At 37.8% G+C, this 15,044-nt stretch overlaps 1 protein-coding gene across 1 annotated transcript in view; it reads right to left on the reverse strand.

The window, feature by feature from the left end:
• LOC129051223 (ubiquitin carboxyl-terminal hydrolase 6-like) overlaps positions 1-15,044 on the reverse strand; it is a 97,628-nt gene that overhangs the window by 32,977 nt on the left and 49,607 nt on the right. Inside the window, exons 35-42 of the mRNA XM_063718390.1 lie at positions 13,984-14,065; positions 11,777-11,915; positions 11,414-11,519; positions 9,802-9,975; positions 9,086-9,260; positions 8,489-8,640; positions 7,459-7,570; positions 5,887-6,098 (exon numbers count right to left, since the gene is read on the reverse strand). Of these exons, the coding sequence (XP_063574460.1) occupies positions 5,887-6,098; positions 7,459-7,570; positions 8,489-8,640; positions 9,086-9,260; positions 9,802-9,975; positions 11,414-11,519; positions 11,777-11,915; positions 13,984-14,065 (1,152 nt within the window). The remainder of the gene's footprint in view (positions 1-5,886; positions 6,099-7,458; positions 7,571-8,488; positions 8,641-9,085; positions 9,261-9,801; positions 9,976-11,413; positions 11,520-11,776; positions 11,916-13,983; positions 14,066-15,044) is intronic.

A 15,044-nucleotide genomic window follows, 5' to 3' on the forward strand; every position in this document is an offset into this window, starting at 1 on the left:
CATTTAATTCCCTAAGAAGTTTGGTATTTATTGAGTAGTTAGAAAAGCTAAATCAACAACTTGTCAACTCACTAGGGGTTAAGTTAGCTAGTTTCTAAGTAAAAAGACCCTTCTTTATTCAGATTATTAAGCATTTTATTTTGTCGTTTTCATTTAAGCTTAAATACATAATTTTAAGACCGTATTTCATATGCTACTATTATTATAAGACCCAGAGAAATCCAGACAGAATTCAGTACAAATATTTTATAAAATTTTAAAACATAGCTAAACCCACACAATTTTCATCCTCTCATTAAGGAACTTCTCCTAGTGCCCTAGGGCCCATAATTTCTCAGTTACTACCAAGATAAATTCTACTCCCAGTTATTAACATGGTTAGAAACTTCCAGCCAGGGCCAGGTGCAGTGGCTCACGCCTGTAATTCCAGCACTTCGGGAGGCTGAGGCAGGCGGATCATGAGGTCAGGAGTTCGAGACCAGCCTGGTCAATATGGTGAAACCCTGTCTCTACTAAAAATACAAAAATTATCTGGGCATGGTGGCAGGTGCCTGTAGTCCCAGCTACTTGGGAGGCTGAGGCAGGAGAATCACTTGAACCCAGGAGGCAGAGAGTACAGTGAGCCAAAATCGTGACATTGCACTCCAGCCTGGGCTGGGTGACAATAGCAAGACTCTCCCCCCCACCAAAAAAAAAGAAAAGAAAAAAAGAAACCTTAAACCAAGGGCTACTAATTCAGAGAAAAATTAAAATCAGAGGTAAAAGCGTACATTTCTGGCTGGACGTGGTGCCTCATGCCTGTAATTTCAGCACTTTGGGAGGCCAAGGTGGGTGGATCACCTGAGGTTGGGAGTTCGAGACCAGCCTAACCAACATAGAGAGACCCTGTCTCTACTGAAAATACAAAATTAGCCGGGCGTGGTGGCGCATGCCTCTAATCCCAGCTACTCGGGAAGCTGAGGCAGGAGAATCACTTGAACACAGGAGGCGGAGGTTGCGGTGAGTTGAGATCGTGTCACTGCACTCCAGCCTGGGCAACAAGAGTGAAACTCCATTGCAAAAAAAAAAAAAAAAAAAAGGACATTTCAAATAATTATCACAAAGCAACTAGCTTTCCATTATCACTGAGTTTAAGAAACAGAATATAGTGAGCACTCAAAAGCCTCCCATTTGCTTCCTCCAAATCACAAATTCTCCCTTCCTCACAAAGGTAACCATTATTCTAAATGTTACGGTAATCACTTTCTTGCTTTTCTTTACAGTTTTATATCCTATGTAGAAGTCAATAAACACTAGATTTCATTTTCCGTGTTTTAAAAGTTTTTATATTTATAAATAGAATTACTTAATTTGTTTTTTTTGTTTGTTTTTTGAAACAGGGTCTAGCTCTGTCATCCAGGCTGGAGCACAGTGGTGTGATCTCAGCTTGCTGCAACCTCCACTTTCTGGGCTTGAGAGATTCTCTTGCCTCAGCCTCCCAAGTAGCTGGGACTACAGGTGTGTGGCACCACGCCACCTAATTTCTGTATTTTCTGTAGAGATGGGGTTTCACCATGTTGCCCAGGCTGGTCTTAAACTCCTGGGCTCAAGCAATCGGCCCACCTCAGCCTCCCAAAATGCTGAGATTACAGGTGTGAGCCACTGTGCCTAGCCTAATTCTTTTTTCTCTGGCTTCTTTCCATCAACATTAGGTTTATGAGATTCATTTATACTGGATATAACTACAAGTCCATTCATTTTCATTCCTGTATAATGTTCTATTATCTTAATATATCTTAACTTCCCAATCCCTTCTACAACTAATGGACATGTAATGTGTTCATTTTGGGGCTACTATAGATAACGCTGCTATGAATATTCTTGTACATATCTCCTGGTACACATATCTTTTGGGTGGATACCTACAGGTAGAACTGCTTATCTTTAACTAGAAAATTGTATTCCAAAGTAGTTGTATTAATTTATATTCTCATCAGCATGAGAGTTCCTGTTGCTCTACTTAGCAACCCTGCCAGTCTGTTTAATTTTCCCTGTTCAGGTGAGTGCACTGATATCATAATATTGTTTTAATTTACATTACACTGATTACTAGTGTCGTTGATCACTTTTTTTTTTTTTTGAGATGGAGTCTCGCTCTGTTGCCCAGCCTGGAATGCAATGGCATAATCTCGGCCCACTGCAACCTCTACCTCTGGGGTTCAAGCGATTCTCCTGCCTCAGCCTAGCGAGTAGCTGGGACTATATTCGCCCACCACCACACCCAGTTAATTTTTGTATTTTTAGTAGAGACGGAGTTTCACCATATTGGCCAGGCTGGTCTTGAACTCCTGACCTTGTGACCCATCCATCTCGGCCTCTCAAAGTGCTGGGATTATAGGCCTGAGCCACCACACCCGGCCAGGTTATCAATTTTAATGAAGTCCAATTTAATCTTTTCTTTTATACGAGTAGTGTCAGGAATGTATTCACCATTATTATCTTCCAAGGGCTGTTTCATTGTTTTGCTTTCAAATTTAGCTCTGTAGACCACCTGGAATTGTGGTGAAAGGAAGGTGCCAAGTTTCATATGGATATCTAATTGTCCCAGCACCACCTGCTGAGAAAACTGTCTTTCTCTCATCACCCTGCAATTTATCTTTGTTATAAATCAGGTGTTCATACATTTGTGAACTGGTTTCTGGACTCTCTATTCTATCCCAATGGTCTATTTGTCTTTTCTTGTACCAATATGACATTAAGTATCATATCTTTGTGAAATAAATCTTGATATCTGGATGATATCTAATCTTGATGATATCCTCATACCTTATTCTTTTTCGAGAGTATCTTGGTTATTCCTGATGCTTTGTATTTCCACATGTGAGAATCAGCTTATAAACTCACACACCACACACACACACACACACACACACACACACATACACACACACACGAACACATGCAGACTTTGCATTTTTATTGGGATTGTGCAATATGTCATCTGTAGATTAGTTTGTAGAGAACTGATATCTTAAAATATTGAGTCTTCTAATCCATGAACATGGTTTACTCCTTCCAATATTTAAGTCTTCTTTAACTCCTATCAATATTTTATTTTCTATATAGATGTCTTATGTGTCATTTTTAAAGTTTATTCTTAGGTACTTAATTTTTCTCAGCATTTAATTTTTTTGATACTAAGATAAATAGTGTCTGTAGTTGAGTTGAATGGTAGCCTCTAAAACAGTATATCCATGTTGTAACCCCTGGAACCAGTAAATGTGACCTAGTTTGTTAAAAGGATGTTTGTAGATATAATTAAGTTGAGGATGTCAAGATGAGATCATCCTGGATTATCTGGGTGGGCCCTAAATTCAATGACAAGTATCCTTATCAGAGAAAGACAGAGAGAAGGCCATATGAAGAGGCAGGGATTGCAGTTATGCAGTCACAAGCCAAAGAATGCCTGAAGCCACCAGAGGTTAGAAGAGACAAGAAAGCATTCTCTCCTAGAACATTTGGAGGAAGCCCCTACCCTACTGAAACCTTGGTTTTGGACTTCTGGCCTCCAGAAGGTGAAAGAATAAATTTCTGGGCCGGGTGCAGTGCCTCACACCTGTAAACCCAGCACTTTGGGAGGGCGAGGCAGGCAGATCACGAGGTCAGGTCAAGACCATCCTGGCCAGAATGGTGAAACCCCATCTCTACTAAAAATACAAAAATTAGCCAGGCATGGTAGCATGCGCCTGTAGTCCCAGCTACTCAGGAAGCTGAGGCAGGAGAATTGCTTGAACCCAGGAGACAGAGGCTACAGTGAGCCGAGATTGTGCCACTGCACTCCAGCCTGGGTGACACAGAGAGATTCCATAAAAAAAAAAAAAAGAATGTATTTCTGTTGTTTAAAGCGACCAAATTTACGATAATTTGCTATAACAGTCCTAAGAAACCAATACAGTACCTTTTTTACAATTTCATTTTCTCTTGTTGCTGCTATACAATTGATTTACTTGCTCTAGAAACCCTGCTTTCCTTTACTTTATTTTATTTACTTATTTTATTTATTTATTTATTTTTTTAGAGGGAGTGTCACTCTTATCACCCACGCTGGAGTGCAATGGCACAATCTCGGCTCACAGCAACCTCCACCTCCCAAGTTCAAGCAATTCTCCTGCCTCAGCCTCCTGAGTAGCTGGGACTACAGGTGTGTGACACCATGCCTGGCTGATTGTTTTATTTTTAATAGAGATGGAGTTTCACCATATTGGCCAGGCTGGTCTCAAACTCCTGACCTCATGATCCACCCACCTCAGCCTCCCAAAGTGCTGGGATTACAGGCATGAGCCACTGTGCCTGGCCTTTCCTTTCCTTTACAAAATTAGGACACTAAAGTCCAAAGAGCTCAATCAGCTATCTAGTGGCAGAATTAGAACTAAAACCTAGGTGGCTAAATTCCTAGTTCAGCGCCCTTTCTACTCTACCAAGTTGCCACTATACCCGGAGACTACCTCTTTAACAATTATCCACTGACCACATTTTTCAAACCTTCCTTTTTCTTTTTTACCAAAGAGTGAACCTTTAATGCAATAGTTATATATTAGACTATCAAGAGAGGAATTATGCACAACTTGATTTTGCCCAAGAACATTCTTGTGTCCTCTAAGAAAAAAAAACATAACCCAAAACAAAAAACTTTTCCAAAGCCATCCGCATTTATGTGGCAGTGAAGATGTACATACCTACATAAACACACAGGAAACATAAATTTTGTGTGTGTTGGTTTTTGTTTTTTTCTAATTTTTTAGAGACAAGGTCTCACTTATTGCCCAAGTTGGAGTGGAGTGGTTATTTACAGGTGTGAGCATTGTAGCATATTATAGCTTCAAAATCCTGTCCTCAAGAGTTCCTCCTAAACATGTCTGGCTTAGGAGATACTTTTTGGTCTTTTTTTTTTTGAGACAAAGTCTCGCTTTACCACCCAGGCTGGAGTGCTGTGGCACGATCTTCACTCACTGCAACCTCTGCCTCCTGGGTTCAAGCAATTCTCCTGCCTCAGCCTCTCGAGTAGCTGAAACTACAGGCACACGCCACCATGCCCAGCTAATTTTTGTATTTTTAGTAGAGATGGGGTTTCACCATGTTGGCCAGGCTGTTCTTGAAATCCTGACCTCAGGTGATCCACCTGCTTCAGCCTCCCAAAGTGCTGGGATTACAGGTGTGAGCCACTGCACCCGGCCATTTTCTTTCTTTCTTTTCTTTTTCTTTTTTTGAGACAGGGTCTTGCCCAGGCTGGAATGCAGTGGTGCAAGCAAGCATGGCTCACTGCAGCTTTGACCTCCTAGTCTCAAGTGATCCTCCTGCCTCAGCCTCCAGAGTAGTTGAGACTATAGGCCCACACCATCATGGCTGCTTAGTTTAAAAATTTTTTTTTTTTTTGGTAGAGACGAGGTCTCACTATGTTGCCCAGGCTAGCCTTGAACTCCTGAGCTAAGGTGATCCCCCTGCTTCAGCCTCCCAAAGTGTTGGGATTACAGGTGTGAGCCACTGCACCTGGCCAGGAGACACAAATTTTTCAAGAAAGTAGTACTCAGATGCACTGACTATCCTGTTGCCTCTTAATATATGGATGAGGAATGTCATTTCATACATTAGCCATCATGAGTAATACTAAATCCTGGCTCTGATCACTTATATTAGCATATATAATACATTGAAAATGCATTCATAGCAACAGATTTTGAGGACAGGATAAAAAAGTAAAAAAATAAAATTTGTAAAAGTATTAAATTTTAAAAAATTAAAGAAAAAAAGAGAAGAAAATGCATTCAACGATGTTGCAAAGACAGAAAATGGCTATTTCACAAATGACACTAGCAAGACTGGCAGTGAGTTGCCTAACATTTAACTAACCATTTTTCGGTGGACTGCAATGAGGTAACCTGTAAAGGGGCCGTCAGGAAGAGATGGCATGTGACCATTAACCATTCCATTTGTGAAGTTCTTCTCAGTTCCACATGGCACAACAGCGTTTGGCATTCCACTGGGGACGAATATTGGTCGGGGTAGGTCCCCATTGGTAGTTAGGGTGGATGTTCCATTTGTAGATGGCGAAGAGAAGAAATCTACAAATTCAAAGATAAGTACAGCATCGTAAGCTTGTGGTATTTTCATCTTTGCTCTTTTCTCAAGTATCCTGAGGACCAGAGACAGTGTAGTCTCTTAACACAGGGCAGGGAGAAATCATAGTATAAATAACTCTAGATTTATTGGAAGATTTTAATTTCCAGTTTTACTTCCTTAACTCACACTTTTGACCAAATGAAAAGGAAAGAGTAACTGCTGGAAACTCTTAAGCAGAATTTTTGCAGAAACCTGTATCAGCACCATGTTGTAGCACACAAACAGTTCTACCACTTGTTTTCTTTTCCTTCTCTTCACCTTTGAAGACACTGTCCAATATGGTAAACTCTACCCAGATGTTACATTTAAAATTTAAATTAGGCTGGATGAGGCAGCTCACATTTGTAATCCTAGCACTTTGGGAGGCTGAGGTAGCAGATCCCTTGAGCCCAGGAGCTAGTGACCAGCCCAGGCAACATGGTGAAAACCCATCTCTACAAAAGATACACCACAGCTGGGCATGGTGGTACACATTTGTAGTTCCAGCTTCTTGGGAGGCTGAGGTGGGAGGATTGCTCCAGCCCATAAGGCAGAGGCTGCAGTGAGCCAAGATGATGCCACTGCACTCCAGGCTGGGTGACAGTGAGACCCTTTCTCAAAATAAATAAATAAAATAAAATAAAAATTAAAAATGCATTATTCTCAGTCACACTAGCCACATCTCGAGTGCTTAACAGTCCACGTGACTGGTGGATACTATATTGGATGGCAAAGATCACAGAAGTTCCCACCACTGCAGAATTCTATTGGACAGTGATGCTCTAAATTAAAACTAAAATTAGATCATCCACCAACTCACCATCAGGACTATCTACCTACTACACATCAATGAGGGGAGCCTCATAAAGCCCTTTGTAGTTGGGGAATTAGCCTAATTGACCTAATTGTAAGTAACATAAAGAATAGACAAAGCATACTAGCGGTTAAAAGGACTCAGTGAGTGACCACATTAAATTACATATAATATTGGATTTCTTTCTAGCTATATCTATTGTTTATATTTTCTGGTAGTATGTTCCTCTCATACTAGCTGTTGCCATGTTAGTATTAGATAAAAGTTCAAAGAGATCTGAATTCCAAGAGTATGTTAGCTAACAACTACCTATCTAACTGAAGTCACTTGGGTTCTCTAAATTTTAGGTTTCTCATCTAAAAAATGTGGAATAATCAGTAAGGTTTCCCTTGGGTTCCAAAACTCTTCTGCTATAATATCCTCTGCATGAACAAATATAACAAAGATGACAACTCTTAGACAAATATTTAAAGGTGCAATCATGAGAAGGAGTTCTAGTTCTATCTTACCTGTCTGTGTTGGACTAGAAGCTGAAATTGGAGATGCAGGGACAGGAATTTCAAATGCACACAAAAATCCACTCACTGAGAGTCCTACTTTTTGGTTGTCCTGAGGAAAGTTCTACAGAAACAGCAGCAAGATGAGAAGGGGGGGATGTTTCAGATAAAAAGGAAAAGTTCTCTCTCTAATGTGTTTCAAAAGAATGTCTTAGGTGCTTTCATCCGTAAAACCAACGAGATGATTGAATAATTTTTCAACTACATAAAGGATGAATGCTTGATAAAAATAACTGAAAACTAACCTCAATTGTTGAACTATTATCTCTTTTCACAGGAAGAAGTGTGTTGTATATGACTGACTTCTTCAGTTTTGTCCTTTGTTTCAGGGATCTAAATTCCAACCCTCAGACACCCCATTTTTGCATTTCATATTAAGAAAATATCAATGAGGTGAGAGTGTGTTCAGAAATCCCAAAGATGAATATAAATAATACCAGTTGCAGGAGCTTAATTTAGAGTAGGCAATATATTTATTAGATTATTTGTTTCCCCAGCTGGTATGTAGAAAGACATGATTGGTGTCAATTTGTCTTTACTCTTAATTTCTTAGTGTGTTAAAAGACCAAGTATATATATTCATAAATACTAAAAACACACATTCATAAATACATAAAATACTTTAACCTAGGAAGAATTCTAGTAACAGTGGTAATATAGAAGAGCTGTGAAGTGTAATAGCAGCAGTCTTTGGAGGAAACCTATACTATAGTGACACAGCTAGAACACTCCATACAGGCAGCCTTACATATTTCCCTTCTTCAAAAATACCACCATCAGTATTATCCTTTTATTCTAGTAGAAAACTCTTTTAAGTTTCTGGGTTGGAAAACTTGGCATTTTTTGTTGTTGTTGTTGTTCAGTTTTCACTATGTTTTAGTATCTCTCTTGGTCACATAACCTAACAACTGATCATAATAATCGAGAAAAATATCATCTTTGAAGGATAGAATCAAAAGTTTCTTAGAGTAGTTAACATTACCTTTATGTTGGAATCATGTACTTCTGCTAGAAGGATTTGTTCTGAATTAAGTGCACAGAGATCACTCAGCTGTTTTTTTAAACCTGTGTACTTTTCATCCGTATTCAGTCTTAGTCCATACCGTACAGGGGTAGTACCATCTAACTTAATCACTAGTAAAGAGAAAAGATCTTTTATCAGTAAAATGCAGGTTTCATTGAAAGCCTTAAATGCTGTGTACAGATATATCTGACCTGTAAATATAATAGCAAATATTTCAGCCTAGAATTTTTATTTTATGTGTAAACACTAAAACAGATGGTACTTAGGGATAATATTAAGTGAAATCCGTATTTTTTTTGGTGTTCATCTGACATAAAAGTATGAGTGGCTTTGCGGGGTTTTAAAGAGAGTTGCTGGCATATTTGAAACAAAAAAAAAAATGCCCCAATCTACATCTTTCAAACCTCAAGTCATGCCTAAAATTAGCTTGCTCAGTTATAATATACTGACTACCAGTCTTTATTTGTAAACAAATAACTATACTTACAAATTCAGGCTATTTAAATAAAGTAAATTTAATGGAGTCAAGTAATTTTTCAGAACTTTGTGACCTACCTGTTATTTCTAAGTGCATATCACTATCCATTGGTAGTGGCAAAGACAAAAAATTGAAAGGGTCAAATCGGACACTTATATGCCCACATGTCTTGCATTTGACTTGAGATCTTAGCTGCCCATGGAACAAATCCACAACAATTGATCTATTTCTTCCTAGATGGTTGTCCCAGGCCTAGCAATAAAAAAGATGAGAATTTTCTCTCAAAATCCATAAGAGAGGCATTTCTATATAAATTCACAGAAACTGGTTAAATATATTGCATTTAAATGTAAAGAATATAATCCTTACTCTTCATTTAACATAAAATATTAAATTGAGATGGAAAATCCTGTTTTTCATTTGTTCTTATCAAGGTAACAATGGTAAATATTAAAGTTATTTGTCCATTAACAATTATAAAGCATGCCTATAGGTCACTGTATACATTACTTTAACAATTAGGGGGACTCTTTAAATTCCACTGGATAATTATTCCTACATCCAGTCCCATAAAGTTTACAATGTGAAATGGCAACAGTTTTCTATATTCATTAAAGGTATTTTTGTTTTGGCATTATTGCATAACAATTAACCACAGGAACAGAAATTCCTTCATTTTCGCAGTAAAATTCTGATCTCAGGATAGTTTAGTTTGCATTTAAGTTGTGCTACATGTATTTGTGGCCAGAACATTTTGTCTATTGCTTACATTAGAAACTCAAAACTGACAAACCTCTGCAGCTACTTCCCAGTCTGGTCGGCCATCACTGTCCTTCAGTTCCACATATGGCTTTTCATGGACTCGGTTGAGATCTTCATGAAGACCATCCAAGAGAAAAGCCAGAAGTTCTTGGGAGTCTTGTTGCTGAAACCCATTAAACCTGGGAGCATATTTTGCTATGGTCCACTATAAATATAAGAGAAGTATCAGTCATTATTTCCTACCCATAAAATTTGGAATGAACATGTCGTATAATCCAATCAGAGCCATTGTAAGAAAATAAATAGTATAGTACTTAGTCTGCCTCCATTTCAACAAATGTATTTTGGATAATCATGAAATCTTTTGAATCTTAACATCAAATGACCAAAAAAAAAAAAAAAAGAGAGAACTATTTTGGCCAATACTGTGTCCTCAGTCAGCATCACGTAAGCAAACTGTTCTTCAGGCACACAGATGTTATTTAAGACAGAAATACTAAAACAGCATTTGCTCACATTGAAAGACATCCTGTTCTATAATGATTTACACATTTTTATATGCATATAAAATATGTATATTTTATAGGTACATAATATATACATAACATATGCATAAAATAATGTGTATATAATAATACATAGCATGTATAAAATAATATGTGTATATATTATTTTATATAATGTAATGTTGTCTTCAACAATTACATTTTCTGGTCTGGTTGCATCCTAACTTTTATTAACTGCATTAGAATTATTTAGAGGGTACAAATTAATTAGAATAGTGCCTGGCAAGAGGTAAGTAGTCAAATGTGTAGCTGTTATAGTTAATAATTTGTAATATAAAAAGCTTTTGCTTTGTATTTAAATAAAAATAATGAATAATCCTAACTTCACTAAAATCTACTACATCTGATATTAATATAAAACTTATATTCATTAGTTTCATTCATTCATTCTTCTACTTTTTTTTTCTTTTTGGAGACAGAGTCTTACTCTGTTGCCCAGGCTGGAGTGCAGTGGTGCGATCTTGGCTCATTGCAAACACCACCTCCCAGGTTCAAGCATTTCTCGTGCCTCAGCTTCCCAAGTAGCTGGGATTACAAGCATGCACCACTATGCCTGGCTAATTTTTTTTAGTAGAGACAGGGTTTCGCCATGTTGCCCAAGTTGGTCTTGAGCTCCTGGCCTCAAGTGATCCACCCACCTCGGCCTCCCAAAGTGCTGAGATTACAGGCATGAGCCCCTGCTCCCAGCCTCCTTCTTTGTATTCTACAGATAGAACTATCTTAGTTATGTTGAAAATGGATTGGATTGGATGTAGTTAAGAAGACTCTGAGGTCCACCTTGCAGTTAGAACACTGCTAATAGTGAAGTGTTACCAAAAAAGGTTTACTCTTCATATAAGATGTTTGACAAATTAGGAAAATGAATGACATCCCCAATTTAGAGTGTACCTTTGGTCTTTATCCTACCCACTACATATACAGTAGTATTTTGCAAATATTTATAGAAGCAAAAGAATTTGGCCTCTTGTTTATACCAAGTGAAGGATCCAAAAGGCTAAACACAAAAAACAAGTGCAGAAAAATGATTAAACAACTATTTAGGAATTAAATACTTTTATATTATTTTAACCTGCTTACCTGAAGCTTTAATGGGGCAACACTCTTCTGAGTTCCACTCCAAAGTTCCTGTACTAAATCACCATAGCATTTAGCCATATGCCCCTTCATACCAATGGGATTTGTCCTAGAAGTTTGAGAGGAAAATTTGTTGCCAAAGATTCTCATAAATTACAATCATGTGGGCACAAAAATGCCTAGCATCTCACATCAAAATATCTTTTCTTTTTGAAATAAGAGATGTATTCCTTGGCCTATTTCATATTAAATAGGACAAATAAGATAAAATCTTTTTCCCGCAGGGTGAAAAAAGAGGAAATTTAGGTGATATTGGGTTTATATCAAAGTCACAGCTTAAGAGGCCAGTGACTCAAGAAAGATTACCTGTTGAGTTCATAAAGATGTCTCCCTGAGATAAAGTACTGTGTCAGTGGCTGTGTGTTACTAACGCACTGGATGCTTGAGTTCATGAAGCATGTGTTTCCCAGGTTGCTTAGACCTGTGGCTCCCTTTTCTATGGGAACTGGAACAAACAATAAGAGAACCAAAGCTTAGCTGTAGTAATATGCCATGGCACGAACAGTTACTTATATTCAATCAAAGGATTTTTTATAACTCTCATAATCAGCTAAATGGTGCTAATAATTCTCTAGCAGGTCTTTGAAATGCTAGAGAAGGTTTTTCATAGAGTGTCTGGCAACAGTGATGATCCATGCTCACTTGTAACCCAGAAGCAGCAATTATTCTTTTTAATTGCTATGATTTTTCAAAATAATTCAAACAATTCTTCTTCTAGTATGTCTTTTAAAACATATAAATTATTTAATTGCAGAGTTAGAAAGAAATTTAGAAAATAATTTGATGGTGGGTTTGCCAACATCAAATGCTGCTTCAGGAAAAAAGAAAAAGAAGGGCCCTAATTACTTTTGAACTAGAAAACCAAAAGTTGTTAGCACTTTAATAGTTGAGAGAAGAAAAAAAAACATTTAAAATAATCTCTTTAAAAAATAATACTGGAGACCTACCCTTGTGTCTATCTATTTTACTACTATTGGCTATAAAAGACATCTCCTCAGGCCAACTCATATCTTTGTTGTGAACTGGAAGGACAGATAGGAATGTGTTAATTTCTTATCTATCTAATTTATACCCACTCGATTGCTTCTGTTTTTTTTTTTTTTTTAAAGACATCTTATTCCTAAATCAGAAGTTTTAAAATCTAGTTAATTTTAGTACATGCATTGCTTACCGATGAGGTTACATTCTGAGAAATGCATCATTAGGTGATTTTGTCTTTGTGTGAATATCACGGTGTGTACCTACACAAACCTAGGCTATGTATGGTATAGGCTGTTGCTCCTTGGCTACAAACCTGTACAGTATGTTACTGTATTGAACACTGTAGGCAACTGTAACACAATGGTAAGTATTTGTGTATCTAAACATGTTAGAACACAGAAAAGGTACAACTAAAAATACAGTATTATAATCTTATGGGACCACTGCTATATACAGGTCTTTTGTTGTCAAACATCTTTATGCAGCACATGCCTGTAATTGGCTCTAAAACCATTCCTATTCTTCATATTGAGGACTTTAAAGTCACTTGGTTTGAATAATCTTTTCCCTCAATTACCTACTTGAAGTAAAATTATACTTAACCATCTACAGAAGTAATTGAAGTTCAGAAACAATGGAATTTCTTATACTTAAAACATTAGAAATATTACAATTCTTTCTTAAATTGTAACAACTGTCAGAGTAATTTATTCCTTTTTTTTTTTTTTTTTTCAGACAGTCTGGCTTTGTCCTCCAGGTTGGAGTGCAGTGACGTGATCTTGAATCACTGCAACCTCCACCTCCTGGGCTTGACTGATTCTCGTGCCTCAGCTTCCTGAGTAGCTGGGACTACAGGCACGTGCCACCACACCCAGCTAATTTTTGTATTTTTAGCAGAGACAGATTTCACCATGTTGGCCGGGCTGGTCTTGAACTCCCGACCTCAAGTGATCCACCCGTCTTGGCCTCCCAAAGTGCTGGGATTACAGGTGTGAGTCACTGCGCCCGGCCTATTCATTTGAATACAAAGGCAGCTAACAACGTTGCCACAAAACTTGATGGGAAAAGACACACTTAAAAAGTTTTTAATGGCATGTGTATGCCAGTGTGTAAATCTATGAATATACAAGTAGCTCTGTCAGTGAGTAGCCAGTGTTGATGACTAATGAAAGCCTGTGCTACTAACTATGCAAGAAAGTTGCTCTCTACTCAAACTCAAAGCAGCAACTTGAAAATTTTAAGGAAGTATAAATTTGTAAACTGAATTCACTTGTTTTTATCTACCATTCCCATCCTTTGTCAATGACTAAAAACAGAATATTTTCCCTTTAAAGCAATCTAAATCATATGGTAGGATTACATAAGAGTTCAAAGGGTTTTCTTTTTCTTTTTTTTCCAAAGGGTTTCTTTGTCATAAAAACATAATGATCAAATAATAGTTGTCTTGGAGAAAATTATAAAATGGGTTATTAGTAACTCTTTAAATTCTTCCCCTTGAAAATTTAATATAGATGCATGCTTCCATCTTGTACCTTCAATTACCAGGTGTTGTTCATCCTGGATTTTCAAATATTCCAATCTATGATCCTCATCATCCAGAAGAGTAAGGCAGTTCTGTGTAAGGAGGAGGAAATGTTTTTATTATTTGGTTAGTAAACTTCAAACAAATACAGAGATAAAAATGAGTAACAATTAAAAAAAAAACTTCTTTGTAGTTACGTAACTTATATCACAAATATCTGGCCTACTATAGTTGTTCGTAAACATAACTTAGGTGGCAGTATGAGAGAAAGACAATGTGTACTTCACAAGCATTATCTTTCTCTTTTTAAAAATTTCAATAGGTTTTTGGGGAACAGGTGGTGTTTGGTTACATGAATAAGTTTTGTTTGTTTGTTTGTTTGAAGATGGAGTCTGGCTCTGTTGCCCAGGCTGGAGTGTAGTGGTGCAATCATGGCTCACTGCTTCCTGGAACTCATAGGCTCCACCAATCCTCCTGCCTCAGCCTCTTGACTAGGTGGCACATGCCACCATGCCTGGCTAATTTCTTTGACTTTTCTCTAGAGACAGGGTCCACCTATGTTTCCCAGGCTGGTCTCAGACTTCTAGACTCAAGTGAACCTGAACCTCCCACCTCGACCTCTCAAATTGCTGGGATTACAGTTGTGAGCCACCACACCTGGCCTAAATTTCTTATGTGCCATGCTACTACAAAACATCATTATTAGGGGCAGCTAGATGGAAGGTGTAGGAGGACACTATAGTGCCTTTTCAATATTTCTGTATATCTAAAATCATTTCAACAGGAAGAAACATTTATTTTAAAACATGAAGGTGGTTACCCTTCCATGAGTTTCAAGTACAAAGGCAGGCTCATGGTGTCATTAGAATTCAGAATGCTGGTCGCAGGGCTGGGGGTGCTGGGAGGGGCTGGGCATGGTTGGCTTTGTGATCTGGGTGCTGGTGTGTTCCATCTGTGCATGAGTTTCGAGCTGCCCACTTTCTTAATAAATTTTCATAAGTTTAACAAAAAATAAAATGAGGATGCGAAACCTGCTTGGGTTGTTAAGCCTCGGGAAATTACCTCTGCCAT

Source organism: Pongo abelii, chromosome 19 (genome assembly GCF_028885655.2).
Source record: "Pongo abelii isolate AG06213 chromosome 19, NHGRI_mPonAbe1-v2.0_pri, whole genome shotgun sequence".
Taxonomy (NCBI): domain Eukaryota; kingdom Metazoa; phylum Chordata; class Mammalia; order Primates; family Hominidae; genus Pongo; species Pongo abelii.